The sequence below is a fragment of the Notolepis coatsorum genome (genome assembly GCF_963971535.1).
Source record: "Notolepis coatsorum genome assembly, chromosome: 8".
NCBI classification, from domain to species: Eukaryota; Metazoa; Chordata; class Actinopteri; order Aulopiformes; family Paralepididae; genus Notolepis; species Notolepis coatsorum.
Window position 1 is genome coordinate 103,620,917 of NC_140172.1, and position 21,012 is coordinate 103,641,928.

A 21,012-nucleotide genomic window follows, 5' to 3' on the forward strand; every position below is an offset into this window, starting at 1 on the left:
AGGTCAAACACAAGACAACAAGATAAGACACGTACAGTATGTAGAATCACATTGGTTTGGACATTAGCTAAAAACAGTAAGCTTCACATACACACTACTGTAGTTAAACAGGAATTAAATATGAGCCAGTGATGGCCCAGTGTCCGCTGCTTCACTGGGCTAACGATCTCGCTGTTAGAACAGGAATTAAATATGATCCATGAAGCAAGCAAGTGATGGCCCAGTATCAGCTGACCCACTGGGCTGACGTAGGCAAGGCTGGAGTGAAGTGATTCTTCCAGTGTTGACTCGACATACTGTAGTGCCATCGTATTGGCAACCAAACGGTTCAAATATTTACAAAGTCTCGGTACCAGCAGCTTACTAGGGTAACTACTTTCTAAAAAGGCACCTGAGGTTCTATTCAATGAAGTATGTATACATGCCTACATAAATTAAACATGCTTTGCTACTGTATATTAAGGAGGACAGCAGCGAACAGCAGAATAAAATAAACATATATGATATTGTGCTTCTTTACGTTTCTTCCACCATCTTATTGCCCATAAAACCCAAATCCCCTTCCAGTAAGTTCATGTCATACAGTACATTCTGCCACTCATGACAACCTATCCTTCAACCCACCTCTAACACCAGAGACACACCGGACACTGAAGCTCCCCCCAAGCGTCAGGAAGAGCAGCCAGTTTCTTTTCGGCACCCATGTTAACCGATTGGACTGCTCACTGGGCCGGGCCGCAGTGTGGAGCTCCTCTACATGTGCAGATGAGCAGATGAGCACACAATCTCCTGGGCCGAGTTCAAAACTTTTAATCCCTATCTGATCGGATCAGATTTGGATTTTTGGTAGTTCAAAACCAAAAAACTAGATTAGGATCACTTTGATATCCGATCAGACCAGGAAATCAAATCCAAGCTTTAATCTGGATCAAATCTTCAAAACGGTTAGTTCAACCAGGACTAACACAGGATTGGGATCAGTTTGATCCCAAAAAAAAAGTATTATCTTGATCCCACCAGAGGGGTGGATTTCCAGTGGATTACCAGAGCAAAATGTACTGCACAATATGTTTAAATATAAATAAGATGGCAAAGTTTGTTAACTTAAATAATACAAAATGTTTTGCCTTCATGCCAAATCTATTTAATTAAAAAAAAATTGGTCACATTTCTGGTGGCCTATTTTATTTTCAACCACATGTTGATGACATAAATGTTTATGCTCATAAAAGTATTACAACAAAGATTGTCAATTTAGATTAAAGAACAATTATAACAAATAACAAAAAAAAAATCCATCATATGTCATCACCTTCAGCAATCTGAGACCTCACTTAGAAGTCAGCTCCTCAAAGCACGCCTGGATGATCCAGCTGCCTTTGAATGAATGTTTTTTGTTGTTGTTACCCGAGTGTTTTAAATTTATTTTGTATTACAATTCCATTATGATTTTATGTCCTTTATGTATTTAACAATATAATTAGACATTATAGATGTCTCTGCAATGTGGTGTCCCTTGTATTATTTTTCATATCCACTAGATGGAGATCAGTAGGATTAAAGCACTGATATTCAGGATCTAGTAATCTTGAAAAGTCTGAATCTGGATCAGGGTGATCCTATCCTGGATTGCTTTGAAATACCGGGACAAAATCTGTCCAAGTTGTCTGATCCTGGATCACAAACAATGGGATTTCAAAATCTGATCGGATCTGATTGAGATTAAAAGTTTTGAACTCCTGGGCCCTGTTGACCGCCATGGAAGAAATGGCTTCTGGTGTGAACAGCCAGGCTCCTGCTCGCTTGAGAACACCGCTTCAGCATCCTGTGTGTCCCTGGTCTAACCATACTGTGCCCCCACCCTCAGGGTTGGGAAGGTTACTTTTAAAATGTATTCCATTACAGGTTACGGTGACATTTTGGTTAGATAGTCCACTGTAGACTCTCTACATATTATCAGTATTGTGTCATTAACTTGTCAACAGTTGTATCAGTTGTGTAAACAGGGGGTTGTCACTTGACCAAGCTGTGAACCTGTAACTCGCCATCATTTTCACAGACACTTTTTTTTTAACCTATGCCTTACCTTAAACCTAACCGTTCCCACTACCTGCGAAATAAAAATAAATTGTTGGAAGTCTGTTGGAACTTCCCCGTTGACAGTCAACGGTTGGTAAGCTGAAAGTCTAGATACTACCCACAGTCAACTGACACACTACTGATAAGATGTAGATGGTCTACAGACTATCAACATGAAGTGTCACACAGATGACTGATTACTTGCTTACAGCATTGCTTAACCCTTTCACTGCCGCACTACCAAATGGTTAACCCTTTCACTGCAACAATACACAGAAGGTTAACCCTTTCACTGCCACACAACAGCCGGTTAACCCTTTCACTGCCACACGACATAAGGTTAACCCTTTACTATCACACAACCGACGGCGACCGTAATCGTAATCAAAATGCAATGAATGAATGATCATTGCATTTATATAGCACCTTTATAGCACTAGATACTCTTAAGCGCTCTACAATGTAGGGTGTAAATGGCCTCCTTCACCACCCAACCTTGGTCTACGCAGGCTGAGGAGGCTCAGGAGACAGGGATTGATATATCAGCCGATTAAGGGGGGAGGGATGATTAGGTGGCCTTGATGTCAGAGGCCTGTTTGGGAAGTTGGCCAGGAACATCGTGGGAACCCCCTACCGCCCTGGGTTCTTTAATGAGCGAATTCAGTCAGGGCCTCGGTTTAACGTCACATCCAACGGACGGCACTCGCAGCTGTACGGTGTCGCTATCACCGCAACGGGGGCATTCTTACTGCCAAGTCCAGAGGACAGAGTGCTCCCTGCTGTCAACAACAACACAGCGATCCGACAACGCCCTGACCGGGGCTCCAACCGGTGATCTTCCGGTCACAAGCCCGAGCCCTACCCATGTAGCCACGCTGCCGGACTATTACTTTAGGATTACTTTGCTCTTGAAGGTATACAATATGAGGGTAAAACAGACCATGCATTCCAATATACAGACATGTCATTTGAATGTTATTATCATCATCTACAAAAACATGGTGATGATACATGAAATTATTTAAGACGTGCATAATGACATTTGTGTTATTATTGTCACCATCAGAATGTCTTTTTCCCCTTTCATACTGTACATGCTTCTGAGTAATCCAACAAGTAATCACTACTTTTTTCTAAAAGGTATATGTAATCTGATTAATAATCCATGTAATCCATTACTGCCCAACCGTGCCCATTCTAGCCATGCCACATTAGACTCATGGAAGCCACAGGAGCCGTAGCTTATTTAAGGCTCCATGGATCAGACATGGGTTGCCCCTAGAGCGGGGTGATATATGAAAGAAATTCATATCACGATAGCCATCTGGATTTTCTTTTGAATGTATGAGGAATTTGAATGTATTGTTATCATTCGTTTCGATGACTTGGATTGTGCTCAACGATATTGCAACATCGAGATTTCGCCGTGATATTATCCCGATGTGACACAATAAACGATAATATTGAAATATCGCCCCCAATCCTAGCTGCCCCACCCAAACTTAAATATTACCCACATTCCATAGAGCAGATACATATAACACACACACCCATGCACCTACTGTATCAACAAAACACATAAACATACCTCAAAACAAAAATGCTTCCAAAAACATTTTTGCAAAACAAGCAACAACAAGGTACAACTGCCATTAACACAAACAAAAGAAAATAATCAACCAGAACAGAACATGTTTCAAATGTCCGCCAAAAGCGAATTAAAAGCAAAGACAATCTCTTTAGCGAAAACATACATTGAGCATGCATTCCCTTATTTATAAATTGTATTATTTGTATTATTTACATGCATAGTAGTAACCGCGGTAACACTCGCTTCCTTGTCCTCAAGGCTAGCACAAGCTGTGGTGGCTTCATTGGGAGGATATCATGTGGAAGACACAGGATATGACGTAAACATGCTGTAGCTGGTGACAGCACCACCACCTACGGTTACCTCATTTCCTGTTCGGCGGAGTATCTTTGGCCGTTTAGTATAAAAACCCAAAGCGAAAGCCTCCATAAAAAACCCAATTTGTTCAATCAAGCAAGAATTTCAACCCCAGATCATCCAAAATTGTTGGGGAGGCTAGAACCACCACTAACCCTGGGAGCCCTGGAGACGAGGGAGGAGGGGGGAGGGAAGGAAGCATGCAGGGTGGGGGGGGGGGGGGTGACATCTGGGTCTTCTTGTCGTCATTCCTGTCGGAGAGAAGCAGTCTTTAAGGGGTTGTAATGATTTCCTGTTTCGAGATAAACAGAACACGAACACGGTCGTTACTTGTTGAAGGTTCTGTGGGTCATTTTCAAGAGAACATTCTTTGAGGTAGAACATCAGACATGGGAAAAGTAGCAGCTGAACACATTCTAAATACTTGGGGAGAACATGAGGAGTGCTGGATTCATCTGATCTTGTTTAACAGTTAGGTTCAATGTTTGAACACAGTATTTCTCACTCACACTGTAAGCTTGTAAACTAGATTTTTATAGTTTTTTTGTTTTATATATATATGTTTACACTACTGCTGTTTTTAACTGTGTCCTGTGTTTTTATAATTATATAACTATTGTATATAACTATTTAGAGTGGCAAGTACAATTTTGTTGTATACTATACAATGACAAATAAAGTCTGATTCAGATTCTGATGCCGATATCCATCTAGTGTTGTGCTGGTAATGTACCGGTAAGCTCAAGACTGGGACTACATGTCCCATTAACTCTACAGCTTCCTGTCAAAGAGGATGTGACACGTTTCTCTGTGTATTTGTTTATTCCAAGACAAGTCAAGAGGCAAGACACCAGAGGGAAGATGGAAGAAAGTACAATGAATGAGGTACGCTCAAGGTTAAGCTGTCTGGGACCATACTTATGCACCTTAACACATTGGCCGCCAGCAGCAGGGGGCGCTGATACCCCATTCATCGCCAGGTCTTTATTCAATGGATAGTTTTAGACTGTGACATTTGCGAGTGCTTAAAATATATCTTATATTATATCTATGGGTCTAATAACGCCGTCGGGTCGTTGCTTCTAGTCAACATGCCCGAGACAGATTGTTTTTTCATCCGTACATTTCCGTTTTATACCGTTTTGAATAGAGTATGGTTTGGGTGTTTTTCAGTAATTCCAGGAAAAAGGAGAGAAAAATGCATTTTACTGTAATCCAGTCATCACGTTGTAATTTTTCGGCTGATTATCTAATCATCCTGAAATCAACGCTAGATTATCACTATTATGTCTCTTCGTCCATACATTAAACAAATGACGCTCGCCCCCCCCCCCTCCTCCTACCCAACGGTAAACAGCCATACAGATAGCTGTGATCGAGGTAGAAATAAATGTCAGATCAACGTTCAAATTCTTATACGATGTTCTTACCTTGTATCTGATGTAATGCAAAAGAGATAATCCAAATATCTGATCGCAATTCCAAATAATGCTTGTGGAGGTCCGCACCACACTACCGACGTTTCACAATGACGGGCGAGCGGAGTTACTGTTCGATGCCATCGTTGTATAGAAGTGGCTCGCCTGAATATTTAAACCCCGCCCGCCCGGCTCAGATCGCCTCCTAAAACACACCATCCCATTTTTAATGAGATGCAATAGCTCCGCCTGGCAGTAGAGGGCGGTGTTGACCGTCTGCCAGCTCAGACAGGCTCTGAAGGGGATACCAGAGGCTGCAGCTATGAATTATGAATAGATATAGCGAATAAACAAAATAACGATCCCAAAAACGAGTTAACTCGTTTCTGGCGCTCAACGCATGGCGGCCAATAACGAGTTAACTCGTTTATGGCGCAGAATGTGTTAAAGGCCCAATCAATGATCCAAATGTAAACAAATGGATAGATGACATGCTTTCATTCTATAGTTTGACTGAGCTCTTGATACAAGTACTAATAATAGGCAACAAGTATTTATTCTTTATTTAATTTTGTGGTTGTGAACGGTTTGTTCATGTTGGTAGTGTAGTGTTTATAAACATTGGAGTAAAACAGATCTAATATGATTTATTAGGGTTAAGAAAGTTCCAAAAAGCAGATTTTCCATCTACAGATCAAACCCTTCAAGAATGTGTGTGAATATACCCTAATTTAAACATTTAATTCCATCTGGTCAGGTCACCTTGAGAATAAAGGCCTTGCACACTGCCAAACATCCCAATCTTAGTATTTTAAGAGTCATATTGTCTTCCTATTTTAGAATAGTACAAGTGAATAGTACATCTTTCAGTGGAGTGAGATCATTAGTTGTCTCAAGCTCTACCCTTTATTGATCCTCCAATCACAACTGTTTCAATAAAATCCTCAAAACAAGATAATTTATCTTGGAACAAGTAAAATAATCTCACCTGATTGGCAAACAAAAATCCACTTTTAAATTTTAAGAAAGTAAATGATGAAATTAAAGCTTAGTTTGGAGAAGAAAGAAATTGCATCTACCGGTACAATAACTAGTTACAAGATCCTTGATCACCCTTTGAACCAAAGTGAACGAACATTGTGCTTAGAGGAGGCTACTTTGTATGGTAAAGGTGGTGGGAGGGCAGGTGCACCACAGCCAAACAGATCCTTTCTAGTTTCAAACAGTGATCTAGGGATCCAGTTTTTATCTTGTAACACTTTATGTATTCAATACTAAAGATATATCATACTTTATTTAGACCTTTCAAAGGTAAAATGTCCCCCCTAAATGACCCACTGCACCTTTAAGATGAGAGATTTGCAGTGTACTGCTCTAACCAAACGTGCAATCTCCATCCCTTCCCTGACAAATATGAATTACTGTACCTCCTTGACCTTGTGATTCAAAGGCCACAGTGACAGTGGGGAATGCAGTAAATGCCTAGAGAAGGCAGCACTGTCTTGGTAGCAGACAGTGGCAGAATTTAGCAAGGTCCCTCTATATCGCAGTAGAAGACTGCGACTTTATCACACAACTACTAAATGAGGGTTATCCATCATTATCTCAGACACACCGGCTCTCCCTCTCCAGTAGCAACATCAATGTCTGCATTGTATCACTGAGATGTAGGTCAACAAGTTCTCTCTCTCTCGCTCCACATATGTTGGTCAACAGTCTCTCTCTCTCTCTCTCTCTCTCTCTCTCTCTCTCTCTCTCTCTCTCTCTCTCTCTCTCTCTCTCTCTGTCTCTCTCTCTGAGTGAGATGTATTCATTGAATCTCATGTTTTGAGAATGAGAACTAACCGGTGAACAACTCTTTCTCCTGTACCCTGTTCTTGGTACAACTGTAGTCTTCTCTCCTGTACTCTCTGCTCAACTGATCCTAATCTCTTCTACCCTCCTCACCCCCCTCTGTTCTTCCTCTTTCTCTTTCAACTAATGTTCTGTCATCTCGGTCGTCTCTGTCCTTCATCTTTTAGATAACATTACCTTTGGCTTTCCTTTCTCCTTCCCTATTCTCTTCCTCTCCTCTCTTCTCCACCCCTTTCCTCACCTCTTTTCCATCCCTCCCCTCTTTCCTCACCTCTTCTCTTCTCCCTTCCTCTCTCTTCTCCTCTCTGATCGTTCCTCACCTCTTTTCCTCTTCTCTTCTCCTCCCCTCCCTTCATCTCCCCTCTCCTCCCATCTGTCCTCACCCCTTTTCCTCTTCTCTCCTCCCATCTTCTCCCTTCCTCTCCTCCCTTGTCCTCTAATTCTCCCTTCCTCTCCTCCCCTCTTCTCTTTTCCTTCCCTCTTCTCAATTGCTCCCCTCCCCTTATCCCTTCCCCTCCTCCCCTCTTATCCAGTGCTCTCCTCCCCTCTCTTCTCCTCCCCTGCTCCCATCTTCTCCCTTCCTCTCCTCCCCTCTCTTCCCCCTTCCTCTTCTCTCTTCCTCTCCTCCCCTCTTCTCCTTTCCTCTCCTCCCTTCCTCTCCTCCACTATCTTCTCCCCTCTTCTCCCTTCCCCTCCTTCCCTCTCTTCTCCCTTCCTCTCCTCCCCTCTATTCTCCCTTCCTCTCCTCCCATCTCCTCCCCTCTTCTCCTCTCCTCGCTTCTCCTCCCCTCTATTCTCCTCTCCTCCCCTCTCTTCTCCTCCCCTCTACTCCCTTATTCTCCTCTCCTCCCCTCTCTTCTCCTCTCCTCTCTTCTCCTCCCCTCTATTCTCCTCTCCTCCCCTCTCTTCTCCTCCTCTCCTCCCCTCTACTCCCTTCTTCTCCTCTCCTCCCCTGTCCTCCCCACTCCTCTCCTCCCCTCTCCTCCCCACTCCTCTCCTCTCCTCCCCTCTCTTCTCCTCTCTTCTCCTCTCCTCTAGAAGGGACAACAGTGTGAACAGGCCTGAGGGTGTTTAGTGTGGCCTCTTGGTGTTTATTGTTAATGTTTGGTTAGTCAGTCACCAGCTGGATAAGCCATGTGACACGTTGTCATCTTCATGTCACCTCACATGACCTAATGTACAGTACAGCTCTGTACCAATGCATGCTAAAAACAACAACAACCTGACAATAACAGCATGTTCCGGTGTTTTCATATCCACATTCCATTAATCTCTATTCCTGGAATGTGGGGGGGGGGGGGGGGGGGGGGCGATCTTTAGATTATTTTACATATCTTTTCCCCATTAGTCCTCAATGATGGAGAGAAGGTTACTATCACTGCCACAAAATAATGGCGTTAACATCTATCTGTTACTAGGGTGCAGCGGCTCAGGACCCCCCCCCCCGCCCCCCCCAATGTGCAATAGTGCTCATTTACCTTAATTGATTGATCTATTTTACTGATACTACCTTTTTTTACTTTTAAAATGTTTTACTTTTTAACTTAAGTACTGATTTTATTGTTTGTCCACCGCAGTCTTTTACTCATTTGACTATTCTATTGTGTGTCCATTTTATGTCCGTCTATTTTAACGTTTGTCAACTGTAATGTTTTTTTTTTATCCACTTTTTCTCCTTATTTTTCTATTTTTCTCCCATCCCAATTTCGCCTCGCCAATTCTCCCCTCCCCTATCTCGAACGTTGCTAGACTATGCCTCCCACTGGTCGGCTGCAGTGAGGACCAAGCCTTGCATCACGTGTCCCCTCCGGTACACGAGGAGGCAGCCGTCGCATCTTTTCACCTGAACAGCGCGATCTCTCAGTGGCGAGGAGTAACGCGTGGGAGGCTCACGCTGCCCCCGCTACTTCCTGATTCTGCTGTACAGGCCTCACCCAACCGACCTGTAGGAGTCGCTGTCCCCAACGTCCAATCCCCACCCACCGGCTTTGCCACCCTCTACCACTGCCAATTGTGGTAGTATGAAGACCGGCCAAGCCGGTAGCAACGCAGAGAGCTGGGCTCGATACCAGCATCTCCTGCGTTAGTGGCGAGCGCCTTGCCCACTGTGCCACTTGGCCGCCCTGTCAACTGTAATGTTGACTGATGAGAGCTATTGGATACCTGAACTTCCCCAAGGGATCAATAAAGTATCTATCTGTCTGTCAGTCTGTTTGTCTATCTAGGACATCCCCTCTCCTCTCCTGCCCCCCCCCCCCCCCCCCCCCCGCCCCCGGCCCCACTCTTCCCCTCCTCAACCTTTTCCTCCTCTCCCCTAACTACCATAAGAGGCATTTCACTGAATGTTTAGAATGCCCAGTTGTCTTCCGTGTTGGAGACAACGGTTGCTATGTTGTAGAACAACGGTTGTGTTGATGCGTTGAGAAATATACCAACAGAAATGTAATAATTTGTTGTTGTATTATTTTATTAACATTGTGCTCTTCCAGTGTTTTAGCCACTCTCGTCACTGCACACTGAGCACACTGCATGTTTCTTTAGAACGTGGTTACTGGCGGCCGTATAGGAAGAGACAGAGACAAACATTCCTCATGAAGGCCTCTATTGAAAGCCATACGCGGTATATGCTGTATGTATTAAATAAATCTATGTACTGTATATTCTTGTAAATAATAATAATCTTATAATTAATAACAAATTATTATTATTATTGGAGAATTAACCAATAATATATAAATATGTAAATAATGGACTCCCATGTCATTTCCTCTCCACCCATGACTCTACCTGTTTATACATCTCTCCACTCTTGGAGATGACGATGGTCTTTTCCTCCTTGACGGGTGAGGTGCACAGGTAATCATCGCTCAGCAGACCCAGGATGGGGTACTGGTTTCTGTACCTGCACGCACGGACACACACACACACAACACACACACACACACACACACGAGCGCACACACACACACACGAGCGCACACACACACACACACACACACACACACACACACACACACACACACACACACACAGTTATTTTCCACCTTCTTTGGGTGTATTTAACTTGTCACATCATTTCAAATAGTTAGCTGGGATAAGGTTACAGATGCAGCAGAAGCCTCTTTGTTCTTTCCACGCCACTCTTAGTGAATAACTGGTTATGCTGCATGTTGTTTATACACCTAACCCTAGCCTTAACCTCTGTGGAGACCTTTCGTCCAACCCTTACCTAAAAGAGAAGTGGATTTTTTTTTTTTGTGATCATTGATTACACAAAGGCCGATGTTGAGTAAAAATATGTGTGACAGAATCGTATACAACAATGGAGTACAGCCGTGTTGAGTTGTATCATTGAAGCTATTATAGCCTACAATCATTTCTATTACCATGTAAGAAACAACAGTGAAGAGTTTTTCGACGCATCTGGCGGGCACACACACTAGCAAACTAGTCTTCACATGACCTGTTATGATTGGTGTGGTACTGTAATTGATCTATCTCAAACCCGCCCACTTTTCTTGATCCCCCAATTACAACTGTTGCTTCCCCCGAGATAAAGAAAAGAGGGCAGGGTTTCAGATAGGTGAATAGCATAATGCGGGGCAGCAACACCCTCCATTGAAATGGCATTTGTGGAATGGGAGGTGTGGTGAAAATTGTGCTGTGAACAACTCACAGTATTTGATAGGGGATGGATCACTGAAGTAGTTTTGAATGTGGATAAATCCATAATGCTAAAGATGGCGACCACAGCTAATCAAACATGATTTACTGCATTTTTAGATGAAATGTGAGTTTTAAATATGTTTTAAATTAATCAAAATCTCTGCCAAAAGGCTGGATATTGCAAATAGAGTGGTTTCCATGATAACTAAGGACTCAGCGGCGGAAACCAGCTGGTTTAAGTGTCCACTAAATTAACCATTCTGTATTGTCAGAAATGTATCAGTGACTTCAAATACATTTTTGAGAATGTAGTATTTCTTCTATAAAAAAAAAACTCTGTATACGTGTGGACTGGTGAAACAGAGCTAAAATTGTGCTTTTGGAAAACACTAACATCATGATCAATTGAAACTGTCCACACATATACAGATATTTTTTTAACTGATCCAGTTTTCCAGAATGTCTCTGTAATCAGGACCATGGAGAGCTCCCTGCAGCCTGCCATCAGGTCAGTTTTTATGAGCATCTCTTTGCATAGTTATTGTGGACAGAGAGCTTCTAAAACACCCTTGATGTGGACAGGATTCTTTTGACAAAGGGGTGAAAAATGCGTTTTTATAAATATCTGTGTACGTGTGGACATGGCCTAAGATATCATAAAGAATCCTCAAATACTTTATGTCACATGGATGTAAAATCTAGGGCTGCATTAACGACAATGGATGGATCTTATGGAGCCATAACATGTTAAAGGTCACATATCGTGACCAATATCGTGGTCTCTGATGGTCCTACTAACATTCAAATTGTGAAATAAGGCAACCCAGTCAGATTCTTCTGGGCTGCCTAGGTCAAACAACATGTGCTTCAACAAGCCATTCTTATCTGCCTCTCATTCATGCGTCAATCAGGTATCATAGACAATGCCAAGAGACCAAATGAACTTGTTGAAACAGAGTATAATATGTGACTTTTAACATGAGCTCAAACACCCAGTTAATGGCTCCACAAAGTCAGTGGCCAAATTTATGGTTGACATCACAAAGGTTATCAGATTTACAGCTTTAGGAGAAGAGAGGTGCGTGTTCCCAAACACTGACTGAACTGTCCTGGGGCACAGGAATAACCGGCGTTCCCCTTTAAGCACCTAATCAACGACAGCATCATTCAGGCCAGCAAAGGAGCTGACATTATGTTAATTTACCTATCGCAAGCTCCGCCCTCCTCTCTTGATCCTCCAATCGCAACTGTTGCGAGATAGATCAATTATGTTTGCCGGGTCCATATTTGTCACAGTGGATTCAACTACATGGCTATATTTGCCAGGAAGGCTCAAATAGGCAAAGTTACCAATACGTATTCCATGTGAAATGGGCTGATATACACTTTTCAGTCTTTCAGATAGACCCTGTTCTGTGTAGGTCAATGGTTTACACTGGGATTGTCGCTCTGAGCACTAATGCCCCAGCGGGGTTCGCTACCCACTGGAGCCACCCATACTGAAAGATGTATGCAGTCATTCCATTGTAAAGCACTTTGTGTCCCAATACTAGAAAAAATGCTATAGAAATGCATTACTTAACCTCTTAACGTGCACCGTATACGTCCCGGCGTGCCCGTGCGCCGAACGCACAAAGTCACGGCACTTTGCGAGGGTCTAGCGGCTTGGGCTGCATTTTTCGCAGAACATATAAATCCCCATTCGAAAGATCTATTTGTTTTGCTGTTCAAACACCACCTCACTCGACCAAATCCGTGCCTCGGTTCAGGCGAGCGTCTTTTTATGCATGCGCGTGAGATGACCCCCCCGGACTCCCGACGCTCCAGAACTGCCAATCATCCGCTGATGGCGAAAATGTGTTGTAGCCAATGAGAGTACCTTTCCAAAGATACCCCACGTGGGGGGTGCGAATAAGGGATCTAGGTGAAAGTTGACGAGCGAAAACCAGAAGTAAATCACACTTGAGAATGAACGACCGTGGATGAGGAAATGGATTTGGAAGAGCTTTTTTTTTGGCACTGTTTACCCGGATCTCCATCAAAGACCCATTTCTGAATGGATTTGTATCAAATTTGACTCAAGTTCAGACCTCTGTTACTCTATTTCATTAGCACTAAAAGTGCATTAGTAACTCCAGAATGTTATCTTTCAAAAGAGACCAGGCTCATGCATGTGCTATAAGTATAAAGTATAAAGCTAAGCTTTGCCAAAAAAGTATGCAGTCCTCAAGTTCAAGTAAATAAATTGCCACTTTTCTGGGTGCCTGTTAAGAGGTTAATTATTTAATTAATTCAAGGGCCATTTCACAAATGTTTACCCTGAATCCTATCGTTGTTGTGAGGAGGACATAATGATCATCGAACATAAAAGCAACGTGTTCAGCCACATGCCCCCGCCCCCACCCTCTCAAGAAACTTTGCTGCTTCCCCAGAAGGGAAGCAGACCTCTAGCTGACTGACTGCAGACACTATTTCCTCAACAGTTTTTAACTGTAATAGGCCAACCTCTAGGAAGGTTGAGGAAATAATTCAAGAAATAATCGTCCTCATTCTCAAACGGGCATACGTAAAAGTTACCAAGGAATTCCTTCGTAACTCGATTTACGTACTTATTCGGCATTCTCGAACGGCTTCGTATTGTACATTCGTTGTAGGATTTATGTAGGATTTACGAACTTGAAAAGGCAGCCGTAAGTCGGACAGACCGGTGTACTGTGTGCCCGTGGTTTCAACAGCTTTCTCTGGGATAAGTCATTGGGGATTGCCGATACTACAGACATCCGTGGAATTAAATAATTATAATGATAATTAATACGACAATATTAGTATAAATATTAATAATTACGTTTTGCATTTATAGTCCTGACTCAATGAGGCATCGTGAGCATTACACACACACACTGCAAACTAAATAAATAAGAACTAAACCGATCGCTGTGGATATAGCTACTGTATAGTGGAATATGCTGTATTAATATGCCATATACTGTCTTCTTCTCTATATTATTTATTGTTGGTTTGATGTATTCCTATTGCTAAACTAAATAAATGAGAAACAGCTTAGTGTATACTTGCAAAATGAATCGTTCCAGCAAAGTAGGCTCCTATTATTCGAATGACTTGTTTTATTAGGTATTATAGTAGTAAGTCCTAATTTAGAACATGACATATTAGCATGACATCTCATTTAGTAATGTCAATACTGAACGACTGCGCGATTGGCTCTTGACATGACTCTACAGCAGGGGTCAGCAACCTTTTTGACATGGAGTGCCTGTTTGAAATATAGTTGTAACTAGTGTGCCTCAACAATATTCCATGCATCGTAATTTTTTTTTCTCTCATAATCAGGTATTTTTAATGATAATTTTTACATTATTACATCATTATTGTTATTGTTATTATTAACAATATTATTATGATGGTTGTATCAACCCTAAATCTGAGTTGGGGGGGGGGGGGGGGGGGGATGCAATGCAGACAAACAGCTGCATACAGTGCGACCATTTCACTCACATTTGCCCATTCATTTTTGGACACATCACACACCATCGTAAAAAGAAAATGATTAGTTACCAGAACTTACAAATATTGTGTTCAGTTACTGTGCATTAAGGTTTTCAGTTTTCAATCCATAATAAGTTAACAGAAAAATAAGTACACAACCACATTATTTCAACCTAATAAAACTATGTTTATTGTCATTGTTTTAAGAACACAAGTTGACTTGGTAATACTCACATTTTGAGTAAAAAAATGGCTTTTATAACATGTGCAATGTTCAATGAAATAGAAAAATAAATAATACAATTTGTTGATTAATCCCACTGGTCACAATGGTGACCGTAATAATGTTTTTGTTATAAGGCTCTGCAAATGTTACTGAATGATGTAGCAATGTATTTCCAGCTAAATTGAAATAATAAACAAATAAAGGGTCTCAATTAAATATGTGGAAGTAAAAAGAACCTGTGGGAGGATTTCAACAAGATAAATGCAACAACAGTACAAAATAGTTCACTATAATATTTCAAAGCAAAAAAAAAAAAAAAAAATTTTTTGGTGCTGCCCCCTGTGCCTATGCAAATGCCCCTGCGTGCCTATGCAGGCACGCGTGCCTAGGGTTGCCTACCCCTGCTCTACAGACATCCGTGAAATTAAATAATTATGTCTTGATGTATTGGCGTGCACCCGAGTTTGTCATTGGGGATTGCCGTCACTTCAGACATCCGCAGAATTAAATAATTATAATGATAATAAATACGACAATATTTGTATCATTGACGATCACGTTTTACATAATAGTCATGACTCAACGAACCACGTCAGAAAATAAATAAATAAATAAATAAGAACCAACCCCAATCGCTGCAGATATAGCTATAGTGGAATAGACTATTAATATTGCATATACCATCTTGTTCTTATGATATTATTTATTGTTGGTTTTATTTATTTCTGACATTGCTTGCACACATCTAAGAGCCAGTGTAAAAACGGCTTGATTGTATATTACTGTTGCACTTTACTGTTACATTTGCACTCTGGTTGGACGTTGTACTGTACTTGTGCTGTAAAATTACAATACATTTGAATCTAATCTAATCTCATTTTGGGAGATTATATAAAAGATTATTATCATCATTTGGAGTCACAAATTGCTGTCGCGCTATGGAGCGCGCAAGAGCGTGTGTGTGTGTACAGTATCCTCACAATAACTGCTGCATCGTTAATGAGCTATAGATTTATATGGAATTCGTTAATATATTCTTAGTCTATTCTACTTCATCACGCGATTGGGTTATGCAGCAGGTGCGGCTTAGTGAAGATACTGTACATACAGAGCGTGCACGTGTAATACTAAGACTCCTCATTGAGTCATGATGACTATAAATGCAAAACGTAATTGTCGTATTTATTATCATTATAATGTTTTAATTCCGATGATGTCTGTAGAATCGACTTGAACGCAATCACCAACTATTTATCCAACTAATTACAAAGGCACTTACAAACACGTTCGAGAATGAGGACCAACGTCTCCAGTTCACTAGAGGTCTACGACAAGGTTAACAATCGGCAAAATACCCCTTTAGAGATTGTTTTGTCTCCCTAAATGTTTACAGTTTACTGTGAGCGATTTGTTGTGCCAAATTTCCCTCGGGATGAATAAAGTATTTCTATTCTATTCTATTAGGTGTTGTGACTGGGAGCAGTGTCGCGGCTCACCTCTTTGTGATCACAGTCCTGGTGACTTTCTTGGCGCTTTCACTCTTCTCATGCTGCAGACGCCGAATCTCCTAGAGGTCAAAAAGCAAAGGTCAGGATTGAAAGGGTACAGATGAACTCGCAGGGCTGTCCAAAGTAAGGCCTGTGAGCCAGATTCGTCTCTCCACAACATTTATTTTTAGTCCCCTGACCTCCTCATGTCGTGTGATGATGGACTTGCGCTGCTCCAGCGAGGCCAGCAGCTCCGTGATCTTCAGATGGAGGCTCTTCTCAGTCGCCATGTGTGTACTACTGTGTACGTGCTCTGTTTGCATCCTGGTTAACTGGACCTGGATGGAGCAGAGAGAGAGAGAGACAGAGACAGAGATTACATGTAGATGGTAGAGAGAGATACAGAGAGGAGATAGAGAGAGGGATTAGATGGTAGAGAGAGATACAGAGGAGATAGAGAGAGGGATTAGATGGTAGAGAGAGATACAGAGAGGAGAGAGAGAGGGATTAGATGGTAGAGAGATACAGAGAGGAGAGAGAGAGGGATTAGATGGTAGAGAGATACAGAGAGAGAGAGGGATTAGATGGTAGAGAGATACAGAGAGAGAGAGAGAGAGAGAGAGAGAGAGAGAGAGAGAGAGGGATTAGATGGTAGAGAGATACAGAGAGAGAGAGGGATTAGATGGTAGAGAAAGGGAGAGAGAGAGAGAGAGAGAGAGAGAGAGAGAGAGAGAGAGAGAGAGAGAGACAGCGAGATGGTAAAGTGAGATACAGACACAGAGAGAGAGAGATGGAGAAAGTTACAAATTGCTAAATTTCCATCAACGAATCAAACTGTTCAAGAAAGTGTAATTATAACTCACAAAAAATACGAATTAGGGCTTTAAAAGACATTTAAATGTAAAATTAAATAAAATTTGGTAGAAAAAGATTTGCCAGAGTGAATGACAATTCATACTGTGATTGCAACATATTTGCAATAATATGTATTTATTAACCTTTATTTACTCAGGGTAGGTTCTGTTTTTAACCTTTATTTATCCAGAGTAGGTTTTGTTTTGAACCTTTATTTACCCAGGGTAGGTTCTGTTTTTAACCTTTATTTACCCAGGGTAGGTTTTGTTTTTAACCTTTATTTATCCAGAGTAGGTTTAGTTTTTTACCTTTATTTACCCAGGGTAGGTTCTGTTTTTAACCTTTATTTACCCAGGGTAGGTTTTGTTTTTTTACCTTTATTTACCCAGAGTAGGTTTTGTTTTTTACCTTTATTTACCCAGGGTAGGTTGTTTTTAACCTTTATTTACCCAGGGTAGGTTGTTTTTAACCTTTATTTACTCAGGGTAGGTTGTTTTTAACCTTTATTTACTCAGGGTAGGTTCTGTTTTTAACCTTTATTTACTCAGGGTAGGTTATGTTTTTAACCTTTATTTACTCAGGGTAGGTTCTGTTTTTAACCTTTATTTACTCAGGGTAGGTTGTTTTTAACCTTTATTTACCCAGGGTAGGTTCTGTTTTTAACCTTTATTTACTCAGGGTAGGTTGTTTTTAACCTTTATTTACTCAGGGTAGGTTGTTTTTAACCTTTATTTACCCAGGTTCTGTTTTTAACCTTTATTTACTCAGGGTAGGTTCTGTTTTTAACCTTTATTTACTCAGGGTAGGTTATGTTTTTAACCTTTATTTACTCAGGGTAGGTTCTGTTTTTAACCTTTATTTACTCAGGGTAGGTTCTGTTTTTAACCTTTATTTACCCAGGGTAGGTTCTGTTTTTAACCTTTATTTACTCAGGGTTGAGCACTGATTATCTTTTTCAGCAACCCTGTTTCACACTCACACAGTTCCACACATTCACCCCGGTACAACCACAGTCTGACACTGTTGGCCGAGCAGCTCAATTGGGGTTAAGAGCTTTGCTCAAAGGCACCTTAAACAGAGCGTTCACTTCCCCAACCACATTTATCCTGTAACCTTCTCTGGTTACAAGCCCGCTTCTCTAACCTTTAGGCCACTGTTACCCCCAATATCCCCTCCCCACTTCATCCCCTCATCCTTCCATCACTCCTCAGCCCTCTATCCCTGTCCTCCTCTCATCCCTCTATCCCTGTCCTCCTCTCATCCCTCTATCCCTGACCTCCTCTCATCCCTCTATCCCGTCTTCCTCTCATCTCTATATCCCTGTCCTCTCATCCCTCTATCCCTGTCCTCCTCGCATCCCTCTATCCCGTCTTCCTCTCATCTCTCTATCCCTGTCCTCTCATCCCTCTAACCCTGTCCTCTCATCCCTGTCCTCCTCGCATCCCTCTATCCCTGTCCTCCTCTCATCCCTGTCCTCCTCCTCTCATCCCTGTCCTCCTCTCATCCCGGTCCTCCTCTCATCCCGGTCCTCCTCTCATCCCGGTCCTCCTCTCATCCCGGTCCTCCTCTCATCCCGGTCCTCCTCTCATCCCTGTCCTCCTCTCATCCCGGTCCTCCTCTCATCCCTGTCCTCCTCTCATCCCGGTCCTCCTCTCATCCCGGTCCTCCTCTCATCCCTGTCCTCCTCTCATCCCTGTCCTCCTCTCATCCCGGTCCTCCTCTCATCCCGGTCCTCCTCTCACCCGCAGAGTCTGTAGCTCCTTGTCCTTCTCTTCCCTCAGGGCACTGAGCTGATCACTGTACTGACGGGACAGTTCCTCTGTCTTGATCTGCAGGGTGTTGGAGCAGGCCTGGCCCGCCAACTGGAGGGGAGGGGATACAATGACACAAGACACAAGGAGACGTGACTGTTAGACAGACAAACTGAGCGGGATACAGATGGGAAAGGGACAGACAGACAGAGAGAGTAGGATAGATAGATAGACAGTTTCTTTCCCTTGTAGTTATAAGCACATCAACATACTATGTATGGTACACACTAGAGCAGAGTGGATGGGCTGTGCGTGTTCAGGTAAAAGGGCAGTCAAGTCAAAGCAGAGGCTGTGAATATATATTTCAGTTAGTTAGGTAGTTAACACTTTGATTGCCTAAGGCTAAATTCATTATATACCATAGGTTGCCGGCTCTATTTGTCTATGGAGAAGTACCCCTTCTTTGCATGGCTATAACTTTTTAAATTCTATTGCTACATTGCCATTATTAGGGCCCATTCAAAGTCCTATATGTATTGTTCATTGTGTAGCAACGTTAAACTTTTTCATTCACATATTCATAGTAAAGTATGGTCTAATGTATAAGTATGTTTTCATCTCTTTCTGCAGCTTTCTCCAGAACGTGATCTATAGCCCCAAATGCATTATATTGATGATGAAATACAGTTTGATGGCAATCGGGGCGATATAAATTCAATTGGACGTACTTCTAGAATGATCTACGTATGATCTGATGATGACCGGATGGGCGGCGGATCGTTTATAATTCCGTGGGCAGCGTTATATCATTCATCTAGTGTGGGTCATATGTTCATCATAACAGTTTATATGGAACACGTTCACAAATAACGCTGAATCTTACCGGATCTTCCTCGCGCCGTTGGACAATCAGCGTGGTGTAGACCGTTTTCGATTATGGGATGTTTATCCTGATGAACCATTTCCAGCTTGTATAATACTATATACGTCCAAATCATGTTGTTTATCGAGTTATTGGCAATGGATCGCTATATATTGTGACGAGCCAGAGTGCCGGCAGCCAAACCGAGTGCCCGGAAGTAATATGGCCGACCAGCACAACCTCCACAGCACTTCCTGTTTGGCGATTGCGCCGATCGGCCACCAGATGGCGCTCCTGAACCGCCAGAGAGCTCAGTGGGTCCTCCTGGTGGATCTCAGGCCAGCGGAGGGGAGATATGAATCCGATCACAGATTTTTGAAATATTGATATTAAAGACGCTGTAAAGCGTCCTTCGGCAACTTGAGCATGGCCGGGAATGACGCTGTAAAGCGTTTCCCGGCAGTTAAAGTGTTAATTATATTGACCAATTTGTTTACACTGCTTGTGTTGTTTTTACTACCTGTACCCCCCCCTTCCCCATGCTCAGTATATTTTTACTGTATTTATTTACTGTATATTTTATTCCATTTTTATTCTATTTTACTCTACTCTTATCCTAGGCAACTTGATTCGATTTGTGTTATTATTCTAATTCGTGACCTGTCCTGTCTAAATGTTGAGCGATTTGCAGTGTCAAATTTCCCACGGGATAATAAAAGTATTACTATTCTATCTATTCTATTTCTAAACAACACGCTCGCAATGCGTTGTAAACAATGATGGCCGCTGCCACCGGCAGCTTGGAGAACACGTTAGAAAGTCTGCGACCAGAGGCATCAGTTTTGAACGGCGTGCTTTGAAAACAAATGGAAACAATTCAGACAAGCTATCGACATCATGCTGGTGCACCGCCCCAAGCTCAGAAGCACCCAGGTAGCAAAGGTCTTAATGCGAACATTGTTTCCGACATATCTTTTGGATTAAGTGCTTAAGTCCTCAACTCTGAATTGGCCCTGAGGTTGGTGTAGAGATCATGGTAGTTACTCTTCTTTATCAGTGCACCGTGTGTGAACTTGACAGGATTATGCAGGGTGTATGCGGCCAAATTAAAATGAATTCTCTACAGTGGTAGTGATTGTAGTCTGTCCTGCATTAGTGCTGCAGGGTTTTCTAAACGATTCATCTTAAAGGTTAAGGTTAAGTGCAAGAGAGCAGTGCAGCAAGCATGACAAAGTGCTTCTTCTATAATCATATAATCATCGGTATGTTTCCAGATTTCCTTGCTGTGAACATCAAGATAATATTGTAACTAGAGAGATTTCTAACTATCAATATTTGTAACAGGGAAATATTTACCAA

At 42.1% G+C, this 21,012-nt stretch overlaps 1 protein-coding gene across 1 annotated transcript in view; it reads right to left on the minus strand.

Moving 5' to 3' along the window:
• Positions 1 to 654: 654 nt before the first annotated feature.
• LOC311233522 (protein POF1B-like) overlaps positions 655 to 21,012 on the minus strand; it is a gene marked incomplete at its 5' end in the record, with an annotated part of 68,348 nt that continues 47,990 nt past the window's right edge. Inside the window, 5 exons of the mRNA XM_084320488.1 lie at positions 655 to 4,278; positions 10,087 to 10,201; positions 16,195 to 16,265; positions 16,386 to 16,523; positions 18,783 to 18,902. Of these exons, the coding sequence (XP_084176614.1) occupies positions 4,273 to 4,278; positions 10,087 to 10,201; positions 16,195 to 16,265; positions 16,386 to 16,523; positions 18,783 to 18,902 (450 nt within the window). The 3' untranslated portion in view covers positions 655 to 4,272. The remainder of the gene's footprint in view (positions 4,279 to 10,086; positions 10,202 to 16,194; positions 16,266 to 16,385; positions 16,524 to 18,782; positions 18,903 to 21,012) is intronic.